This window comes from Strongylocentrotus purpuratus, unplaced genomic scaffold (assembly GCF_000002235.5).
Source record: "Strongylocentrotus purpuratus isolate Spur 01 unplaced genomic scaffold, Spur_5.0 spur5_scaffold_18, whole genome shotgun sequence".
NCBI lineage: Eukaryota > Metazoa > Echinodermata > Echinoidea > Camarodonta > Strongylocentrotidae > Strongylocentrotus > Strongylocentrotus purpuratus.
Genome location: NW_022145603.1, coordinates 17,732,227 through 17,754,629, shown reverse-complemented (window position 1 = coordinate 17,754,629; position 22,403 = coordinate 17,732,227). Strand labels below are relative to the sequence as shown.

Here is a 22,403-nt window from a genome sequence, read left to right as displayed (position 1 = left end):
AGGGCTTTTCACGGGTGGCTACTTTTTCCACACCACTTGCCATTGATTCAGTTACACATAAAAAGTTTTCTTTTGATCTGCCATTACAGTTTTTTTTATTCAACACTTTCAGGACAGGATCCATTTTTTGGGCTTGATCACATATTTTCTTCAAATTGGCAACTATTCTCATTTTCTACAATTTCTCCATCTCCATACATAAAAATGTAACGTCTCTGAAAACAATACACATGGATAAGAATGCCTTCGAAAAGTTGAGAAAAAAATGGCTACCTTAAATTTAAACAAAAAAAAAACCCGTTGTGTAAACAATGATTTAGTACATGTGCATGTACATGCAGATTTTGAATATATTTAGCTACCAGCACATACCAGTATTTTTTAATCAGGCACAGACACTACCTTGCATTTTAATGTGCAGGTTTAAATAATCATTTTTGTGCCCTTTTAAAAAATTATTAGAAAAAATGGCTCAGATTTCACCAGAGTGCATCTACAATAATGTAAAAACCATAGGGCCCTTAGGCTTAACCATGCCTTGGAGATGAGCCAGAAGGGATTCCATGCTCTACATATTAGTAGCATTTATTAGTTCATACTCCTCCCACGTTCCAATTTCACACATTTGAATATTTGTTTATGGACCACCATTTGTTGACTATAAAACCGTTGAAGTGCGTAGGAAATATCCAAATACATGTAGCATCCCAGAATTAATCCTTTTTAAGTACAAATCAATAACTGTCGCTTATACCAGTTAATAATTGATACTCGTATTGATTATTATCATTTTCACTACACATAACAATCTCAAATGTAAACGCAAAAGGGCCATATTAATCTAGAAATGGATGACAGCTGATTATACATGTACTGTATGTAAATAATAGGATATCATGGCCCAGATGCAAATGCATTATAAGGCACTTTATGGAATACTAAAGGCAGAAAAGACAGATAAAAGAAACACAAGGACCAAAAAATACATACAGAGTGGCAATGCAATACCACATGATTACCTTGAACAGCTATTCAAAATAATTAAAAATAAGACTATAATTTGGTAGATGTTGACTTCTCACTTTGAAATCCACAACATCCGAAATAAAATAAACCCTTTGATATGGGACCCGAGTGTCTTATGTACATCAAGCCGTAAGGAACAAGGAATTTTAGTAGTCGACAGGACATGACTGGCTGATAATCTAGTTCTACAAAAGTTTCAAGTACATGTTCAATCAGCCGACGCCCAACATTCCTAGAGTTTGGACCCATGTACCCATGGATTCCTAGAATCAAATTATCTTCTCCTCGGGTCCAATGAAATTACCTTGGTCTATTGACACCGTTTTACCAAAGTGCTTTCAAACAATAGATTAATCACCAGTCCCACCATCGAGGCCGACATTACCAACAAAAGACTATACAATCACTTGTAAGAGCCAAGAAATGGTCGTTTAGAGTTAGTCTGAAGTAGGTTTAGCGATGTTAGACTGTGTAATAACAGTAATCTAATCTTTACAGTTTTATAATAGTAAATATTGTCTGTTCAGGGCCAGAAGGATGTAACTGTGTGTTACAGAGAGAGATAGGGCCCTCCTGGCTCCAAACATACAATACTACAATAGTTATTGCTTTACTGCTGAATCTCTTGGAAAATAAAATACTCTTTGGGACCCCAGGGGGAGTTTCACAAAGATCCTAAGTCGAACTTAACTCTAAGTCGAACTTAACTCTAAGTTGGACTTAACAATTATGGACAGCCATCTGTCGCCTTAAAATTAAATATTCCCCAAAGTAAAAATTGAAGTATTTTAGACTTTTTATTAATTCCACATCAAGAACATGAAATCTCCTTGATAATAGAAAATATATGAATGATTTGAATCAACATTTTATGCCTTTTGAAATAACTTTTACAAAAAAAATTCAATGATGCTAATGGCTTTCCATAATTGTTAAGTCCAACTAAGAGATAAGTTCAACTTAGGATCTTTGTGAAACACCACCCTGGACTTACTCTTTTCTATTGACACCTTGTTATAAAGGGGCTGTAAAACAATAGAATACAAAGTCTTATCTAGAGATCTTTAAGCTTTCACAATATACTACATGTACATTCGTATTAAAGTACATGTAGTTATTATACCAGGGACTCTTGTAATTACACACTCGTGGGACCACAGGAATCTTTTTATTCTATTGAATAGTATCATTTGACATCTTGTCTTTAAGGCTCTTAAGTAAACTATAAGAAACAAAGTTTAACAGTTGTCTTTATCAGGATAATCCACTGTATACATGTAGAGCCTTAATAAAAAATAAAAATGACATGAAATAAAAAAATGTATATCATGTGTAATGCAATGAAAGAACACATTTCTTGCATTGCACGAGAAAAACACTTATCAATTTACAAAATGTTCAAAGTGTCATCTGCACCCTCCTACAGCCTTTCGAGATGCGTAGACCTGTTCCCGATGTTCATTTGTGAGAACAGGGTCGAGTACGATAGAAAGTTGATCAATACGAGCCTTGAATCGCATTCTATCCCTTGCACAGGCTTGCCAGTCGTTCTCAGCTCCTATCGTGGCGTTGTTTTCACAGGATGTCAAATCCTTCTCAACGAGAACGATGAAAGACGAGTTGGGGCAGAAGCGGACCTAAAGACACAAAACCATGAAAAAGAGAGAATAAGGAATAAAATCCCCAAAATATATGACCATCATAATTTTTTGTCTTTGCAATAAAGAGGGTTTGTGTGAAATCATAACAAAAAAAGAATAGGAATATACCAATAAATATAATAATTTATGAATATGATATTTACATCCATTATGAAATTCACAATCAAATATATTCATTTATTGGGTGAAGTCAACAGAAGTTTTGACAACTAGGCAAGACACTTACAGTAATGCATTTGTGTCATGTACAAAGAGACAGCCATTATGTGAAGGAAAACAAATCTGAAAGTCTCCTTCTGCCTCCACTTTTCTTTCTTTCTTTGTTTTCTACTGGTCTACTCTAAAGACAGGAATATGCAATGTGGTAAACATACAGCTTTTAATGTGACAATAAACCATTTTCGTAATGTAATCAAATTTAGTTTAATGCATAAATCTTTGTAAAATGTCAAGCTACAAATTATTTCAGTCACATGTTATAATAATAATAATAAATAACAAATTTTATTAAACCGAAACGGAAATTCTTTTTGCCATTGTATTGTTTCCCCTCTAGAGGGATTCCCATTGTAATGTTTCCCTCTTTTTTGGGGGGGACCTCTATTACTCAATTGGAGTACCCCCTATAAGGATTCTATTGAACTCTTTGCATGAGTGCATTTCTTTTGTGTGATTGCTAGCATTGGTGCATGCTATAGCAGGCAGGCAGGCAGCCATTCTAAGCTATGTTATGAGGACTGCAAGCACATGTACATTTGGCCTGCTGTAGGAGGAAATTTGGTCAGACTTTGTTTAAAGTCTGCTGTAATTCTACGAGCTGTGGATATGATACTTGGTAGCAAGCATACGGTCGCTATTGTTTAGCGTTTTGGCTAGTATTGGCCGGTGAGTTGAATTAACTATGTTATGTTGCTTTATGATTATATATGTGAATGAATCATTACTATAATTTATTGTGCCATATAGTTCATGATATTGGACAGAAGAAGAAACAATCAGTGTAATTTATTTTGTATAATAATAAATGGGTTGATTGAGATTTAGTTGCATGATATTACAAAACAATGTCAATGATTAAATATTTGTTCTGTTGGTATTAATATAATTGTTCCTTTTATGTAAGTTCACCACAATTTAAATATTTTGTTCAACTTTGGTTATTGACTTGTTACAGAGGCTGTTTAATGATGAGAAATAATAAAGTACAGACTCTACTTCACTGACTCCGGATGCACTATTTTGTCGTCATGATCTCGAACCCTTTCACAATTATATATTCATAACAGGCGAATGCAATAATTTGTAACGAGGCACTTACAGTACCAAAGATATGTGCATTAAATTTGATTACTTCATGTAAATGGCCTATCGCTTTGGCATGAGAATGCATTGCGAAAGAGGAACAGGACAAGTTTGTATGAAGAGGCCTTGTGAGTTGTGACTAATCATGGTAGTCTGATGCAACTATACTCTTTGTTACATATAAACAAGGAGAAAATACACATGTACTGTACATGTAAGAAATTCTGCCATTTCACTAAACACATGAGTCACATGTAATGCTATGCTTACATGTACACAAATAATAATAAAAGAAAGAAGAAGAAAACAACAAAAACAAACAAACAGAATTAACCCACAACTACAATGTAAGCAACTTCAGTGAAAGTTGTCAGAACTCGGAAACCATTAATGGTTTGTAGCCAGAGATTCTCGTATTATGGTATGGTTAAACTGGCAATTCTGGGAATTTTGGGGTAAATCTTATACAAAACTACATGTAAATATGTTCATTTTTGAGCTCCCATAATTTATGAATGAATTTCATCCCTGGCATAAAAGGTGATTAAAAATTTTTTTTACAAGCATGTAATTTCAGTTTGAATTAAAAGTTGTACCGTACTATGTACCATGCATCATGGCCATACAGTGTACATGCCAGAAGAAAAGGGAAATTTTAGAGATTGAAAATGATGAAACTAAACCATTACATTGCAAGCATGTTAGAGACGTCAAAGTCACTATTCTTAAATTTAAAGGCAATTTAAAAAAAAAACTTTATCCCTTTCAGATACAGGAGTATTACAAAAAGTTGCAAGCTGACGGAAATATCAGTGTGCGCTGCCTGCTATACTGTGAATAAGAAAAAACAGATCACCCTAATACATGGCAGGAGTTTATTCTTTGAAATGGTAGAGAGCCGAAATGACAGCAATGCAAAAAATAATGGCAGCACTTCATGAAACAGTCATAAGTACAAGGTCGCCGACATCCTTTTGAAATGTGTGTATCAAAATTAAGACGTGTTTCAATGGGATGTCGGCAAACTTTTAGTTATGACGGTTCGATGAAACGCTGCCCTGGGTAATAAATAATTGTGGAGTGCCACAAGTGTCAAGTCTGACAGACATGAGCGCTTTACAAGACCCCACTTTCATTATTATGCTTTGATATTATGCATATTTTATATTTACCTTTTTGGTAGCCTTGTCTTTGGGGGTCAACTGAAATCTCCTCAGGCAGCTGGCACTGGAGACACGCTTCATAGCCACCTCACAGACCACAGGCTTTCGAAGACCAAGACCAAAGTCGTCTCTAGCTGAATGGACCCTGACAGTGGCAATAGCAAAGTTCTCCCCATCACTGTCCCTTGGGGATAGTTCCTCACACTGAGGTAGTGTCTCTTTCCGCTCTGTTGGCGTTAGTAACAAAGTTCTTAGTCCGTCAACGGAATCTTTTCTCATAGGCGTGGTTTGGCTGGGACTGGATGGAGCAACGGGGGAAGACAGATTTGAATCACGGAATTTCCAGGCCTCCATGGGGCTGTAGGGATCCCGGGCTCGGTTGAATGAGTCCCAGAGAGGGTCGTCTTGCAAGATAGAGGGATCGTCAAGTGTGTCCCAATCACCATCTTCGTCCTCGGATGAACTGGAAGTCGAGCCGAGGATGAAGGCCACGGATGGATGATGAGCGGAAGTCGATTCTGATTTCACTTTGGGAGTTGAGGAGAGGTTGTCTCTGAGTTCCTGGAGTTGAGGATCGGAGAGTTTGAAGGATCGATGAAGACTTGCGTCGACATCATCAACGGGACTTTCATCCCCGCTATCGTAGTCGTCATCGCTGTCAGTCTCTGACCAGTCGCCCTCGTCCGTTCCCGAGTCGACATGGCAGTCTCGGATGGATGTCTTCACACCAGGACGGACTTCCTGGATACCATCGCTACAGCGCCACCCACATAGAGGGTTGTAAGGGTCGTCACTCGCTGTGAAGCTCTCCCAAAGATCTGCGTTTGTTTCTACAGCACTGTCTGAATCCCCATCAGAGTCTCCGGAATCACTGCTGTATGAAAAAGCCGTCACTTTATCTGGAGCACTGGACTGCACCTCGTAGTCAGCAAGGATAAGATCAATTGTGGAGTGTCGCTCTATAGCCTCACTCTCTGTTTTATCCGTATCATGCACTCTGCTAACTTCAGGCTTTTGATGATCTATGTTTTCATTTTTAATTGCAATACATGTATCTTCTGAATCTTGTTCTTTCTTTGCTGTCAGACATGAACTTTGACGCTCTATGTTTTCATTTTGAATTGCAATATGTTCCTCGTCTTGTTCTGTCTTTCCTACGTTCTCTGTTGAATATATTGCACGGTCACTAACTTCACATTCTACATTTTTCTTTGCATGAACAGTAGTTTTCTCCTTTGATGATAGTCCATCACTTTTTACCACTGTTGCATCAACTTGTAGATTCACAGACTGGTCAACAGACGATTCAATGTCACTGGTAGCTTGAACAGGAGCTGGGGTAGAACTAGACTTGCTTTGATCAACATGGCATCGGGACTTAGACTTAGACTGAGGGGAAGTTCTTTGCCGATTACCATGTCGATTATTCCACTTCTGCCTCTTAGCGGGAGACTGAGCCCTTTGATGTTGAGGCATCGGTCCCTGACCCTGGTTTCCATATCCTTGCATCATCTGGGGACCTAACCACTGTTGGCACGGAAATGGAGGGCGGGATCTTTGTTGCCCCTGCCAATAAGGAGGGGGAGCAAATTGATTGAATCCCCAGGTGAAAGGAGGGTAGGGTGGACAATTTCCACCCATCATATGCTGCTGCCAAGGTTGCTGACTATAAAAGTTCCTTTGATAGTTTTGCGTCGATGAAAGCAAAGGCGGTTGATTCATTCCCTGGTAAGGATGAAAAATCGGGGCGTGGTTTCTATCATGTTGATCATTTGCAGTTCTACCCCATTGGCCTTGGGCGCCATAATGGGCGGGACTTCCATTGGCATGCTGCTGCCAGTTGGGCATTGGGTTACCCCAGTGCTGGGCCTGGGGATTCATCTTTGGCTTTGGCATGCTCATGTTGGTGAACTTTTCTGCCACCGAATCTAAACTCGCAAGTCGAGCGTCTGAGTTATCGGAGGAAGTGTGCTGAGCTAGGTGTCTCGTGCCGCTTCTCCTCGGAGGCAAATATTGATTCCTCGTCCCAAATGCTGACTTCACTTTGTCTAGTAGACCACCACCTTGTGGGGTCTCTGTGAAAGATCTGGGTTCCTGCTCCTGGAATCTTGGTCGGCAGTGGTTTGACGCTAAAATCTCCGGTGAAAAAGCTCCGTTCAGATCCTCGCAACTGCTTGCTGAGTTCTCTCCCGCGCTATCTAAACGCATGAAAGAAGGACGGGTATGTTCTCTCCAACTGCGTTGGTTCCGTCTTCCTGTATTTTGTGTACAGGCAGGGTTCTCTTGTCCGTTTTTGTGGAACCACTTCTGCTTGTCAAACTTTTGTCTTTGCGAAATACGGGCTCCTAAAACATCAGCCATTATGGTGGTTTCTTCTTCAAAAACTTGAGACAACTGTTTTAGAATATTTCAGTCATTGTAATAACAGCATTTAATATTATTTAGTCTATTTAGTTTAATGACAAATTTGAACTCGAAGTTGAGCTGCGGTCTTGTTGTCAGGTGGAAGAGCATGATCCATTTGATGTAGCGCAGACATATTTAGAGAAAAACTATGCCAAGCTTGCCAAGTAAATTTCATCTTGCTAGAGTCAGAGAGAGGAGGGCGAGGGATGATGTTCAAGTTCAAAGTGTTTGTGTTACTACACCCGTTAACGTGCAGACATTCATTCATACCACACTCACAAATCGGTCCACCGTCATAACCCACTTTGTGCACAACTTTATCGCCGGTCGATCCAATGGCAATACTCACACAAATTGGAGAGACATCCGAAACATATTGTTCATAATCATCATAATCAACGTCGTTGAAGTTTGCTAGATTATTTTCACAATTTCCAGTGTTAATCAAACAAGCTGAATAATCTTCCACATCCATTTCTTATCATAGAAAACTTGCTGAAAACATACGTCGAAGCTGAATTATTACGTGCAGAAAAACATGATTGCTTGATTTTACAGTTAGATGTTATTTCGTGTACGAGTCAAGTATATTATGTGCAATATGTTCGGATCGTGAATACGTAACGAATTTACGGCCGAGTGCATACGAGTTTACTGAATTGCGTCATTTTTAGCACTGACGTCATGTATAAATTTACCTTTCAGACCTGTGTGGTAGACTAATCCGATAATACTGCCAATAAATTTTTTTGAAAGAATTTATTGTACACATCTGTATCATTTAAGGTAAATAATTTGATTGAAATACTAGATGAGGAATATTAAAGCTTATGAGTATTAAATCCCTCTTAATAACTTGGAGAATACACTTCGGCACAGCATCGGGCTTGCATGAAAAGACTAGTCAAACGCGCTGGAGTGATACAGAGTTCCCGAACAGTGTCGATTCGTCTCGAAAATTTTCCGAATCCTCTTTCGGCACGTACTTTGCGCCCTTCAACAGCTCTCACAATCCACGAACACGCGGTGGCCCGAGGGGGAAACCAGGGGAAACTGCCCGGGAAATCCCTAAATGTAAAACATCCCCTAAAACGCTTATTGTAACTTTTGAAGTCGCATACGGTGTTAGAAGGAAAGAGTAACGATTTTATTACAATTATTTTGCAATACTGGAGGGATCGAGGCATAAATTACGAGGGTGGGGATTTTGGCGGGTATATAGTTCATTGTGGGGAGGGGTGTCCGACAGCATACTTAAAGGCCCACTGCACTACTTGTAGCTACTTGCGCCATCTATATAACAAACAGTGCCTAATCGGTGACCATTGGTCCCTCATGATCCTCTTTTTCTTATGTTAACTGAGAGCTGAGTTGATGAGATAACCACCTGTCCAGCTTGCAGGGCGCTCTAATCCCTCCTGTAATTAACTACGGCAGATAAGCCTTAAAAGGGATGGAGATAAGGGGGAGGAAGAGAGAGAGAGAGAGAGGGGGAGAGGGGAGAGAGAGAGAGGGATATCATGATAGAGAGAGAGTGCGTGTGTGTGTGTGTGGGGGGGGGGGTCATATGTAAGAGTAAGTGACCTCCGATCCTCCCAAATAATATAGCCTAAAAATAGAGAAACATTTTATTAAAGCCAAGTCAGTGTCACAAAAAATTACATATTCACAGAATCTTTCACATTAACATAACATTGATCATAATTAGCAACAGAGAAAAGGGACAAAGCAGACTGAACGATGTTTATAGTAACATTATCAATCAAACTTAAAATAATATTCTTATCCTAGAGATCTTTTGCAAGGTTTCTCTCTCTCTATATATATATCTTTCACTCCTAGCTCTCTCTCTCTCTCTCTCTCTCTCTCTCTCTTCTATTATATGGTCAGAATTTTTTTTGTTTTGATGGACAATTTAAACACCAATGAAGACCTAAAGTGACCAAAGCTTAAAATTATAGAAAGAACGTTTGCCCTGAACCTATAGTGAAATTGTGTTTCAAGAAATAAAAGTATACATTACTTTGACGAAAGAAGCAACACAGAAATTTTTCCTTCCATATAATAATATCTTTATTATTATTTTGAATGAATACATACAAAATTAGTTATCCACCAAAGTATTTGCCACAGTTATCTTAAATACAATAATATTGTTTCCATGAAAAATACAAATTAGATTTGCACTGTAGTACCATAAGCCCTTAATATCTTAGTTTGCAACAGGAATGGAGGAGTAATTTCTATTTCATTTTCTCACAGTATAAGTTTAATTCAAATGATCTTAGACTGATTTTCAAATCATATTCCGTAAAATAACTTTGCAGTAAAAAAAAAAGACAGAAAGGTAGTGTGGATAAATAAACAGACACACACTAGACCTAATATATAATATAATAACTGCAACCATTTGCTTATATGAATAAAATACCTCATATAGATTAAAAGTTCAAAAGTAAATTTTCTTCCGGCACAGCAATATGTACTCATCTCATACCCTGTGACCTTTCTGTATCAAATTTCCATATAAATGTAGTTGTATGAATATAATGTGCATAAAATGATCATAAATTGTTTGAAATAGTGATTTTCATTAAAGAAATGAAGCTTTGTGTTCTTTCTGAAATTCAAATGGAAAAAAAAAACATTGGAAATTTGTCAGGACATGGTATCCCGAAAACTATGATATTTTTTATATCAAAGATGTATGTACGCTGCCATATCAAATCTAAATGAATTAGAAACAAAGCAATGGTTGTAATGTATGAGTAAACTTTGATGTCTCATCAAGGCCATTACATCATCCGCGTATGCGAAAACACATAAAATGGATATTTTTTTCATCACCAGGCGTGTTTCTTAAAGGCCAAGTCCACTCCAAAAATAACTTACTTTCAATAGAAGCAGAAACAGAAAACAAATCAATCAAAAAAAGTTAGAGTAAAGTCGGATAACTAATAAGGAAGTTATGAATTTTCGAAAAAGTATGAAACACTATGGAACAATGGAAATCACTACACAAATTGCCAATTTGGTTGTCAGTTTGTGACGTCATTGCCTCATTATTTATCAGTTGCGTATGCATTAGTTTCCCATTTTATCCCCCAAAACTTGATTTCCCTATGCCTTTGCCTAGGTTATGATTTGTATCATATTGCGTGCATGACATTTAAAACAAAATTATTATGAACTTTAAAGAATTGATACTATTTTCTGAATATTGTATATTCATAATTATTGATTCTTATAAAAATATTTTATCAAAATTCACATTTTTCATGATTTAACTAAGCCAGTTTGTAGGCGAAGACAGAGAGCTGACCAAGTGAACGTACCGCTATACCTACTCACATCGCTCTCATAAATGTTTACCGGTAGATCAGTGTCATTTCATTTTTTAAAGTGATTAATTAACAAAGTGACCTTATATAATAAATAATATAATACTGACTTCATAGTAACTTAAAATATAACATCCTTCAGAATACAGCCCCCAAAAAACTGATACATACAAATAAAACTGGCAGAATTAAAGGTAATACAAAGTTTTGGGAAATTTTGAAAACTGGTCGGATAGTGATTCTTCACAAAGTTGATTTATTTGGATGCCCCTGTGGATGTATTATAAGTGTTCGAAAAATTAGCCCCTAAAACATTTCTGCTTTTAAGAAAAATTGAATATAATAAAAATTTACCAGTGCTCCCTGTAAATTTTGATAAATTTCAAATACCGGTAGCGCCTACGGCTGTACAATGGTAGCTGCGACCATGAAAATCTCAAAATATGTAGTTGTGATGTAATTTCCAAACCGGAATAGCTAATCGGTCGATTTTAGCCAAGAAACATTGTTTTATAGCTTAATTAATATCTTGACCTTGAGAGGGAGCTATATAACATAAAGAGTTTATTATTTACAATTTCATAACTTTAGACTCGATTTCAACCGCGACAACGATCACTGGATAGTGTAGGATCGCATATGCTTCCAATATGTTCATTTGAACCAAATTCATGACCCCATACCAAAACTTTGTATTACCTTTAACAGGCATGAGAACAAGTAACAAACATCAGCGAACATAAACAAATTCTTTCAAACATAATTAGTGACTGTTATTTTTTCCCCATCATATTAATGCTACATAGTACATGGTCTCAAACTCAACTTGTGACTCTTAGTATTACCCTGTGATCTATTATTCACTTAATCCCATCAAGATTAAAGTTACTAAAGAAAAATTTCAAATTAGTGTAAATTAATACCAGTTCATGATCTTCTGTATACACTCAACCCCCCACTCGTTTAAGAGCTGCAAAAAGGCCGTTTCAAATTCATGCAATATTAATGTTAGTTTGTGATCTTTTGTACTCAAACCCACTCGTTTTGGAGCTACATAAAGGTCCTTTCAAATACATTCAAATATTAATGCCTGATCATGATCTTACGTAATTATAATCAACCCCATACATTTTAGAGCTACAAAAATACCATTTCAAGTTCATGCAAATATGTGACCATCACAACAAAGTACTCAAAACATTGGTAACATTTCTTATCATAACATAACAAAGTATAATTATAATTGCACTTGAGAGTTGACTTAAATACAAACAAAATGTACCACAGGCAATAAAATGGCATTTATACACCAATTAAGACATAATGCCTTTCATTGCCCTAAATTCTAGACAGCAGCCTAAGTCAAGCCTTTCGTTGACATCTAAAATTGCTTTTCTTTTGCCGCTGCAATTTATTCATTAGTTGGTTCAAGGTTTCAGCTGTGAACACGGCTATATGCATGGTATACTTGAAGAGCGGCAAGGAAGAAATATTTTCCCTCAATCCGTAAAAATATAACCCCTTGGGAAAATATAACTCCCTTAGGCAGTCCAAAGAATGTTATATTACACACTCTACCAGTCAATATCTGTCAAATAAAACATGAATGGGTCATAGCATGGGGCATCAACAGTACACAGGGATAATATTAAGTTCTTTGTGCCAATCAGCACACTTGGCAAACAAGTGAATGAGCCAACTGGCTACTTTGGCACACAATAGGTTAATTCTGGGGGGCATTTCACAAAACTTGTCATCAGTGACAAATGACAGTTTTTGTTATAAAGCGACTGACATCCTTGCTTCTGATTGGTTATCAGCAGATTTGTCACTGATTTTTGTCATTTGTCATTGAAAAAAGGCTTTGTGATATGGGTCCCTGGCCCCTTAGTTTGTCTGCTTTCAAGAATACCAGCCCGTCTCATTGATTCATTTCAGCTCAATCTTGGTTGTGTTTGGCAAGGTGAAGGCCGTTAAACCACCGACGGCCAGCATGAATGCAATGAGGATCATAGGCACGGCGCAATGAAGATCTATCAGTATACCGAACATCAGGCTGCCTATGATGGCGCCAGTCCGGTTGAAAATGCCTTGTACTCCTAGAGCTGTACTCCTGCAAAGACAAAGCGACACAAGCCAACGATAAAGCTACTATTTAAAAGATAAATCACTTTTATTGATCAATAATACAGCTCAGTATCGATTGCACTCCTAATACTGTATTTCTGCCAAGACAGGTTGACACAGGTGACGATAATGCTTTAATCATTACACATATTTAATAAATCACCTTTTATTAATAAATAATCTGATTCATTATCGATCGTACTCCTGCAAAAACAGAGTGCAACAGGTGACGATAATGCTTTCATTAATATCTAATCAATCATCTTTTATCAATCAATAGTCCAATTCAGTGTTGATAGCTCTCATAATGCTGTATTCTTGCAAAGACAAAGAGACAAAGGTAACACCCATATTTTAAAGGGCACCAGTCACCAAACAAAATGGTATTTATTTTAAGGGTACATTGTCAATATACTGTATTCAAAATATAAGCTTCAAATTTTACTTGTATAAAGAAATATTGCAATTTTAGATAAATCAATCAATAATCATAAACATCAACAAATTTCTGTTCTTCCCTAGGGAATAATTTCATAGAAGCTACGGCTCTTGAAGTGTTGCCACCTTTGGTGGGTGGGGCATCAAAATTACAAACTGGGGGGTGTTTCACGAAACTTGTCATCAATGATAAATGCCGGTTTATGTTACAAGCTACTGAAATCCTTGCTTCTGATCGGTCATCAGCAGATTTGTCACTGACATTTGTCATTTGTCATTGGAAAAAGGCTTTGGGAAACGGGTCCCAGATCACCTGCCCCAATACTGGCTGCATCTTCATCTTTGACGAAATGTAACCTGGAGCACGTATCGCCAGGAAACACGAGGGACCCGGGAGTGTTTCACAAAGACTAAGATCGACTTTAAGTTGGACTTAACTATGACAGGCCATTCATGCCACTGTTTGCTCTTACCATTATGAACTTTAAATAATATTGTTTCCTTCAATAATGAATTATCAAAAAATGTAAATTCTGTAGATTTGTGACCATAATTTGTACGTCCCTTGAGAGACTAATGCCAGTAAATGGTGAGAGTGAACAATGGCATGAACAGCCTGCTATGATTAAGTCAGACTTAAATTTGATCTTAGTCTTTGTAAAACACCCCCCTGAACAATTATCACCAGCGGACACGAGCCCCTCCCCCCTACCCCCATTCATACCCCTAGATGTGCATGTCTGTGACAACTGCTTTACATGTTCACACACCATCACACACACACCCACACACACATTGGGATTCTAGACCATACCTGTAGGCAGTGGGGTAAAGTTCCACGCTGAGCACGCTGAGGCTGTTCCATGACACAACAGAGATGGCGCCAAATATAATAGACACGACAAGAACTTGCATCCTGGTCTCCAAGAACCATATGAAGAACACGCTGATGCCCGAGATGATGAGGCTCGAAGCTGGAAAGAAATTTTGCAGGTCAAAGGTCATCAGAACATTTCTTACTATAAAGGTGAGGGATGTTATACCTGTTTTCGAAACATTTTTTTTCTTCTCCATTCCATGACCTTAGAGCGATAGTTCATTTGTGACCAGTTTGATGTTATACAAATTGTCGGCTGCCCGCAAGCAGGCCATTACTGTTGTTAAATAGCTCTTACGACCCTGTGGGCACCCAATGAAACATCAATACCTACTCTTTCATTCATGAAGAACTGAAACAATACTATATTCAGATGCTGCTTATAAGTATCGGCTTGCATGGTGATGTAGATATACAGTAGACCTACGGTTGCACCATGTGAGAGAGGGGGAGAATCCTCCGTAAGCCTACTGTATAATACTATATTTATCTCTATTCGATAACAACTGCTATGCCTTCCAACAATGAATGAATTAAAAATTCTCTGTAGGTTACTAGACTTGGTTCAATGCATCACACATGAACTGATTTAGGGGATTTGTTTGATGAAAGAATATCAGCAAATGTTCCACAGGTTACCACATGGTGTTATTGACTTTGTCATGGAACATAGGAACTACTACAATCGTGTGTAGGCACATACATGAGTGGCAAGTCTGCAGAGCAAAGGGGTGGTTTTCTGTTTCATTCTTATGCCTCGTAATCTTTCCATTGAATCATTCAAAACCCTTCTCAAAACCCACCATTTTAATCAGTTATATTATACTGGAGGGGCACACAAGTAGTTAATTCCATTCAACTGAATTGTATTGTATGTATTAGTAATCTTTTTATTTTATTTTGTTGCTTTTAAGCTATTGAACATGTTGAATAATTATACTAAGTTAGACAGTGCCACTTGTGCGCTTATATATGCCTGTATAAAGCGCCCTATAAATGTAATTATTATCATTATTATTATATCGATACAGTATATATATTTCCCTGTTAAGTATTCGTCAGTTAACTCTTTCAATCATCCTTACTTAAGAGGAACTTTCTGCCCAGCCGATCCATTAGAAAGATAGACACTAGATTCCCAGGAAGGTTGGAGAGGGCCGTAAAGAAGCCATCTTTGTAAATGTTGTCTTCTGTGTCTGTAGAGGGCGCCGCAACGGAATCTTTGAGCTCACTGCAGGCCGAGCCACCCATCTCCACCCTCTTAAACAACTCTGGGAACCACATCCATAGGCCGTAGTACCTGAAAAGTATAAAACAAATAAACTATACATCTTTTGGCAAGACATCAATCCACATTTGCCACTCTCCACCCAGGGCCAGGCGATAAATGGGTGCATGGCAAGAGTTTGATTCAGTCGAGGAGGCGTCTTTCGGATGGTGACGTTTAAAGGTCGGTCCTCAGATGTAAATAATCATATCTGATTGATACACGTCTGTAAAAACCCAATACACACATTTCTTGAAATGCAATGTGTGTTAATTGGTTACAGCTGACAGAGTTAAAGCCAGCATCACAATATCCAAACTTCTTTGGAAGAGCACTTGGTTTTTGCTCAAATTTTCACTGACCGGTTTCTCTCATTTTTCTCATTCTATTATTCATCAACTAAATATCATAGTGGACTTGCCCTTTAATGAGGGCCTTACCCAAATGAGAGGCTGAAGATAATGGTGAGCATTGACATTAGCGTTCTTGCTAGTGGACCCTGGAACAGATCAGAGGTAGCTTGGAAGAGCGAAGACGTCTGATTGCAATAGCCCTCTCGCTTGACATCATTTCTCATCATCTGCTTCTCTTCCTTGCTTGATGCTATTAAATATCGAATCTGATTGATTTGGAAAAAAGAGAGCAAATTGTGACGAAGATGATAAGTTGCGATTTGATCTGATTTTAAACAAAGGAAAACAACCTGATCACTATAAAAGGTTATATGAAGGAATTTGATCAGATTCTAGGGTTTTTTACAAACAAAAATTTTCACTGACCCGTTTCTCTTATTTTTCTGATTCTATCATTAACCAACTTAATATCAAGCAACTGTACAAAGTTTTGCAATTCAGCCATCTGGCTGCAAATGAATTTTTAATAAAACCATTACCATACCATTACCATGGCAACTGATCAAAATGAAATTCTGTAAAATTTGATCCAAGTAGTCAAGTTAAATATACAGAAGAATCAGTTTTAAAAAAAAGATACTTAAAGGTATAGACCAGTAGTGGTAAAATTGCGGTTCAAGGGTTTTGGGTGCAAAATATCCATTCAATATTGTTTAAACATTGCCTTCAAAGGTTTAGATGGCAATACTTCAACCTAAATTTGCAAAAAAGCAGAAATATATGCCCAAATATTTAATGTTGAAGTGATTCGCGATATCTATCCAGTATCCAGCCTGGATCGATATGATAATTTACCAAATATATCAATTAGTAGGCAGTTTCCCGGCAAAATTTGTATCATCACATATTAGCAAAACATATTCTTTCACAGGATTGGTAATAAGAGCTTCTATTTCATTTTGTGAGGGGGGGGGGGGCGTTCCAAAACTGGTCTACACCTTTAATGGTGTAACAAATGGGAGAGTAGTCCAAGAAAATGTCTTAATTGATTTTTTCACCACATTGAGATTCTCATACCTACATGAACATGCATAGTGATTACAACATTTAACAAATTCATAATTTTCTAATTTTCTGATGAATTTTATTCCAACTTTCACCTGACTACTTCTCTGATTTTCTATTTCAATTCTATTTCCAGATTTCCCTTCATTATTCTGGGGGGTGTTTCACAAAGATCCTAAGTTGAACTTATCTCTAAGTTAGACTTAACAATTATGGAAAGCTGTTTACATTCTTGAAAATATTTTGTAAAGTTATTTTTTAAAAGGCATATATTTCATATTTTCTATTATCATGGGAGATTTCATGTTCTTGATGTGGAATTTATGAAAAGTCTAAAATACTTGAATTTTCACCTTTGAACATATTTTATTATACGGCTACAAATGGCTCTCCATAATATTCAAGTCCAACTTAGAGTTAAGTTAGACTTAGAATCTTGTGAAACACCCCCCTGTTGTCTACTAAACCTCTTACTCCCTTATGGATATAGGAACCAATTGTTTCCCTGTAGGTAATGAGTCAAAACTATGATTAAGTTTCATACTTACTGGATAACTATCTGCTTTTGACAGTCCTTTATTCTGCATGTACATCTTCTTCATAACATTTAAGGCTTTTGTCTCTTCTCCTCTCTGAAAAAAAAAGAATAATGAACAAAGGTAATATTCTTAATTCAGGGACATACATGTATATTTAGAACTAGCTGCATATTATCTAACTTTCAACGCATTGAGCATATCAGATATCATTTATATTCTGCTCTGCTAACATTTTTATTCAATTTTGTTTGATTCTGTGATAATTTCACCTCAGAGGAAAGTCCTCTAAGGTAAATGTATATTTTGTGCCTCATAAATAAGAGATTTGTGAGGTTAGAGTTAGATCAATCAAAATTATTAGTTAGGTTACATTTTGGGCCTTAGCTTCAATTTGTTTTAGAGCTTGGTATAGGGTTAAAGTTACATTTTGTAATTAATTGACCACAGAGGTACTGGCCACTTGCGAGGTGTGGTTCTAGAAGAAAAATGGGGGGGGGGTGGAGGAGGGCTTGGAGGTTCTAGTATTAACTTTCTACATATGCCTCGCTTAAATTCATTTAAATTCAAGAAATATTTGGGGGGTGGAAGCTTGAGCCCTAAAACCTCGAGGCCTGTTGCCACTCGTGCATGTACAATCTTTGATTTCATCTATTGTTAACCCTTTCGATGCTGCTGTTAAATTTCATAGAAAAAGACCCAAAGCGATGTGGGCCATCAGAAAAACTTGCTGAATGGGGAAAATCAAAAGTAAATAATGAGTAAAGTGAAATATGAGGAACCTATTAAAGAGCAATGCTTGTATAATATAGAAGGAGAAGGAGAAGCAGAAGAAGAAGAAGAAGGAGGAGGAGAAGAAGTAGGGGGAGGAGGAGGAAGAGGAGGAGGAGGAGGAAGAGGAGAAGAAGGAGATGAAGAGAGATGAATTATATAGAAAAGGGTCTCTACCTCCAGTAAATATTTTGGACTCTCGGGCATCATCAGGAAGGCGACGACCGAAGACGCAGCAGGGATGCAGCACAGAGCGACGAAAACCCTCCACGTCTCCATGCTGGCCACAAAGGAATCCCTGGGTATGACGGCCCAAGCGAGGGCAGCAGTCACGATGTTACCGGCCATCCAGAACGTTGCCAAAGCGCTGATCATGGCACCACGGTGTCTGGACGGTTGGAACTCACTGAAGTAGCAGAAGATGACGGGTATGGAGCCACCGACACTGGATGTTGAAATGAAAAAGATTCTTCACTAGGTGTGCCTTCATCAGCTAGAGATTGCCAAATAGCGCGCTATTTTTGATTTGGGAAATAAGCCTGAAGTAATACTTATCCCGTCTTCATCAGCTCCAGATATTTTGCTCAGCGTTCGCGCATAGTGCGAGTCTTTGGGCTGGTGAAGATGCACCGGACAAATAGCGGGATATTTTGCCAAATAGAGGGATATTTTGCAAACTAGCCCAAGATATCTTTGGATAATTATCTCAACAAATATCCTGCTAATTGCAACTGCGAGCTGATGAAGACGCAAATTAGCTGGAAATTTGCGATCGGGATGGAAGCTGATAGCTGATGAAGACAGGCACTACAACATTAAACAAAATAATTATCACGTCAAGAAAAGAAGATTCTGTAAAGAATTCTTCCGTAAGTGATTTTTATGGGCTGACTTAGTTAACTCATCTTCATAAAATTGGCAACACTGTTAGACTTTTCTTTACTTCTACATTTTTTTTTCTAACAGAAAGGGCTTCTTCTTCTACTTTTAACATAAGAAGAATATGCAAAGATTTCTTAGTCTGGTCTGGAATTTTTAAAGGCTAAGTAAACATTATGATTTTTTTTTCTTTTTTATTGGCAACCCTGGGAAGTTCTTTTGTTATATTAGAGGTCCCATTGAGATTAAAGATCATACAAGAATTCTTTATCAGGTCAGGGATTTTTTAGGGCACACAACAAGCCGATCTTCAAATTGGCAACACTAATCAAAGGGTCAAAATGAAACCTATCCCATGAACCTTACCCTACTCCACTGAGGAACCTCATTAGAAGAAACAGCCAGAAGTTATACGAGACACTAGATAAGAGACCAAAGAGAGCGTTGCAGGCTAAGGAGTAGATGAGTATCTGACGTCTTCCCTGGATGTCTGCCAGAGACCCCCAGAAGTACCCTCCTACAAGCATACCTGAAAAAAGGAAAAAATAGGAAAAGAATGAACAACTTTGTTCATTGTCTTCTACAGACTTTAGAAATACCCTTAATATAATTACTTTTTGTTAATTTTGAGAGACTTGGATGTTCAAAACATTTTTTAAGTCCCTGTATAAACCGCAGCATTATGTTTGCAGTGGTTTACAGCGGCATATCTGAATGAGTCTTGATCAGATATGTGCCTGGCTGGAATGCTCCCCAGGGAGTGGAGAATGTGCATACATTGTGTGCGGGTAAGCCTAAATCCGATGACCAAGGTAATAATATGATTGCAGGGCCCTCAGGGAGAACAGTATGAATACTGATGAGGCTACCCTGGGTAAACAAGACATATTATTATTATTATTATTCTTAGTCTTTAGTGTTCATGTGTTAGGTTAAAGAATTTTTTGCACTCACCGACAAAGATGATGGAAGTAAGAAGTCCTTTCTGAGGGCTGCTGACATGCATATCTCTGGAGGCGTTGGGGAGGAGATAGGACACGCTGAGAATCTCGACGGCATCGCTCATGTTTGCCCAACCACACACCACAAGCAAAATGACATGGAACCTCCCAAATCCTGGAAAAAGAGAAGAACCCTTAGAATACATACAATATCAACATTACAATGACATTACTAATGTTTGCTAAACATCTATCCGGAGTAAATGGAACCTGAAAGAACAGAACTGTTTTTTCAACGATGTCTTCAAAACTGTGAGGATCTCTAAGGGATCGCTCATGTTTGCCCAACCACACACCACAAGTGAAATGACATGGAACCTTCCAAAACCTGGAAAAAGAGAAGAACCCTTAGAATACATACAATATCATCAATGCGATGACATGACTATTGACTAATGTTTGCCAACCATAATCTATCTGAATTAAATGGATCCTGAAAGAACGATGTCTTCAAAACTCTGAGGATCTCTAAGGCATCACTCATATGTTTGTCCATCCACACACCAGAAGTCTGTTTTTTATACAAACTTTCAGATTATCTAATTGTACATCTAGCATTGAAGTCACTACTTTAGCAGAAATTACCACCATTTACTCTCATCTGAACAATGTTACCAAGTCTCATTAAGATTAACATTAAGTTTCAACTGATATAGCTCACCTGCAGCCTCTATTGCACTGCTAAAGTTTCCCCTGTTTGGGTTTCCTGAAGAGAACAAGCAAACCAAAAAAAGAAAGAGCAATTGAATGAGCAAAGAAAGCAAACTCATAATAGTAATCCTGTCCCACTGTCACAAGCAGTCTCTTGTGCCTTGTAGAGGATGATTTTGAACATATTATAATTTTGTATCAGTTTGTGGAGATTTGCTGTTTGTTTTACCTGACTCTAAGAAAGCAAGTGTATCAATTGAGAGACCGACTGCTTAAGTCAATGAGGGGGTGGGGGAGGGGGGGGGGGGTCTCATCTACTACTTCTACAGTCAAACCTGTCTATAGCGACCACCCAAGGGAAACATAAACAGTGGTCCTTGTAGACAGGTTGTCTTTGTAGACAGTTTCCTTTAGTGTATGTTTCAATGAGAAACCATTTTCAAGGGAAACAAAAAATGTGGCCTTTGTAGACAGGTGGTCACTAAAGCAGGTTTGACTGTACTACTACTACTACAACTACTACCACCACCACCACCACCACTACTACTCCTTCTCCTTCTCCTTCTCCTCCTGCTACTCTTTCTCCTACTCCTTCCTTCTCCTCCTTTTTTAAACAAAAAATATTTCAACAATAACCCTAAGAATCACCCCCCTAAACTGCCATTACCCTTCTCTGGAACACATACCATTATCTTTGATCTGTACGGCTCCATCATGATCTTCCTCGAGTCTTGTATAGGCAACATGTTGGTGACTGGAAGATTTAGACATTGCATCGAATCCGTACAACACCTCACCTCGTCCTCAATCCTGTGTAGATCACCTCTCTCAAGTAGTCGTTTAGAAACAGACTTCAGTAAAGGTTTACTGCCTCTGTGCGTCACAGCGCCAACTGCCTACATACTGCCAAGCCTGTAAATGTAATAAGAACAAAATATTTACATGATTCTCCCGAGATAATCAAAATTGCATAAAAAACATCAAAATATATTATGTAATATGTATGCAAATGCAAAATTTAACTCAGCTGCCACAATTGCAACTCAGTCTTGGTGCAGATAGTCGACACCCTACATAGTAATAACCATTTGGTATATTATTTCTAGTAAAATTAATAAATTGACAGTTGCATTTTCGGGAAGACTTCCTTTTGCGACAGCCACCCAAAATGGAGGGAAAAAAATATGGATACAGCTAATAATACCCTATTACTTAGAATGATAATAGTCTAAAACTCTATGATATACAAAACATGATGAAATAGGGCGAGGGTTAGCATTAGTGGCCGTCACAAAAGGAAATCTTTCCACATTTTCAACAACAAAAACAAAATCCAGAAAGACCATGAATTTTTGTTTACTGTAATACTGATCACAGGGAATAATAACTTTATTGTTAAATTAGGTCTAGCGAGTCTACCTTTCTTTTTATTTGAAACAAGGTTGGAAAAAATATCCAGGTGGATGATTTATCATTTTGCTTTAGCGTAGACTGCTTCAAAACTAATAATAACGAGACACTGGATGATTGATACACTGA

The 22,403-nt window shown here is 37.7% G+C and overlaps 2 protein-coding genes across 2 annotated transcripts in view; both read right to left on the bottom strand.

The window, feature by feature from the left end:
* Positions 1–1,911: 1,911 nt before the first annotated feature.
* LOC100890578 lies at positions 1,912–8,155 on the bottom strand. The gene is made up of 2 exons (XM_003725806.3): positions 5,162–8,155; positions 1,912–2,663 (listed from the first exon to the last, which is right to left on the bottom strand). The coding sequence occupies exons 1-2, from the start codon at positions 7,511–7,513 to the stop codon at positions 2,433–2,435; spliced, it is 2,583 nt and encodes an 860-aa protein (XP_003725854.1). The 5' UTR covers positions 7,514–8,155; the 3' UTR covers positions 1,912–2,432.
* A 3,527-nt stretch (positions 8,156–11,682) lies between these two features.
* LOC593927 (synaptic vesicle glycoprotein 2C) overlaps positions 11,683–22,403 on the bottom strand; it is an 11,057-nt gene continuing 336 nt past the window's right edge. The window contains exons 2-11 of the mRNA XM_030989333.1: positions 21,551–21,776; positions 20,875–20,919; positions 20,167–20,328; positions 19,579–19,741; positions 18,511–18,778; positions 17,575–17,658; positions 16,049–16,227; positions 15,427–15,641; positions 14,279–14,438; positions 11,683–13,012 (exon numbers count right to left, since the gene is read on the bottom strand). Coding sequence (XP_030845193.1) covers positions 12,829–13,012; positions 14,279–14,438; positions 15,427–15,641; positions 16,049–16,227; positions 17,575–17,658; positions 18,511–18,778; positions 19,579–19,741; positions 20,167–20,328; positions 20,875–20,919; positions 21,551–21,635 — 1,545 coding nt within the window. The 5' untranslated portion in view covers positions 21,636–21,776 and the 3' untranslated portion in view covers positions 11,683–12,828. The remainder of the gene's footprint in view (positions 13,013–14,278; positions 14,439–15,426; positions 15,642–16,048; positions 16,228–17,574; positions 17,659–18,510; positions 18,779–19,578; positions 19,742–20,166; positions 20,329–20,874; positions 20,920–21,550; positions 21,777–22,403) is intronic.

Bases quoted from the DNA above. Each gene is read 5' to 3' on its own strand.
- LOC100890578 (XM_003725806.3), bottom strand. From the start codon at position 7,513: ATGGCTGATGTTTTAGGAGCCCGTATTTCGCAAAGACAAAAGTTTGAC. The intron at 2,664-5,161 runs GTAAATATAAAA...TTGTGTCTTTAG, and splicing joins AAGACAAGGCTACCAAAAAG to GTCCGCTTCTGCCCCAACTC.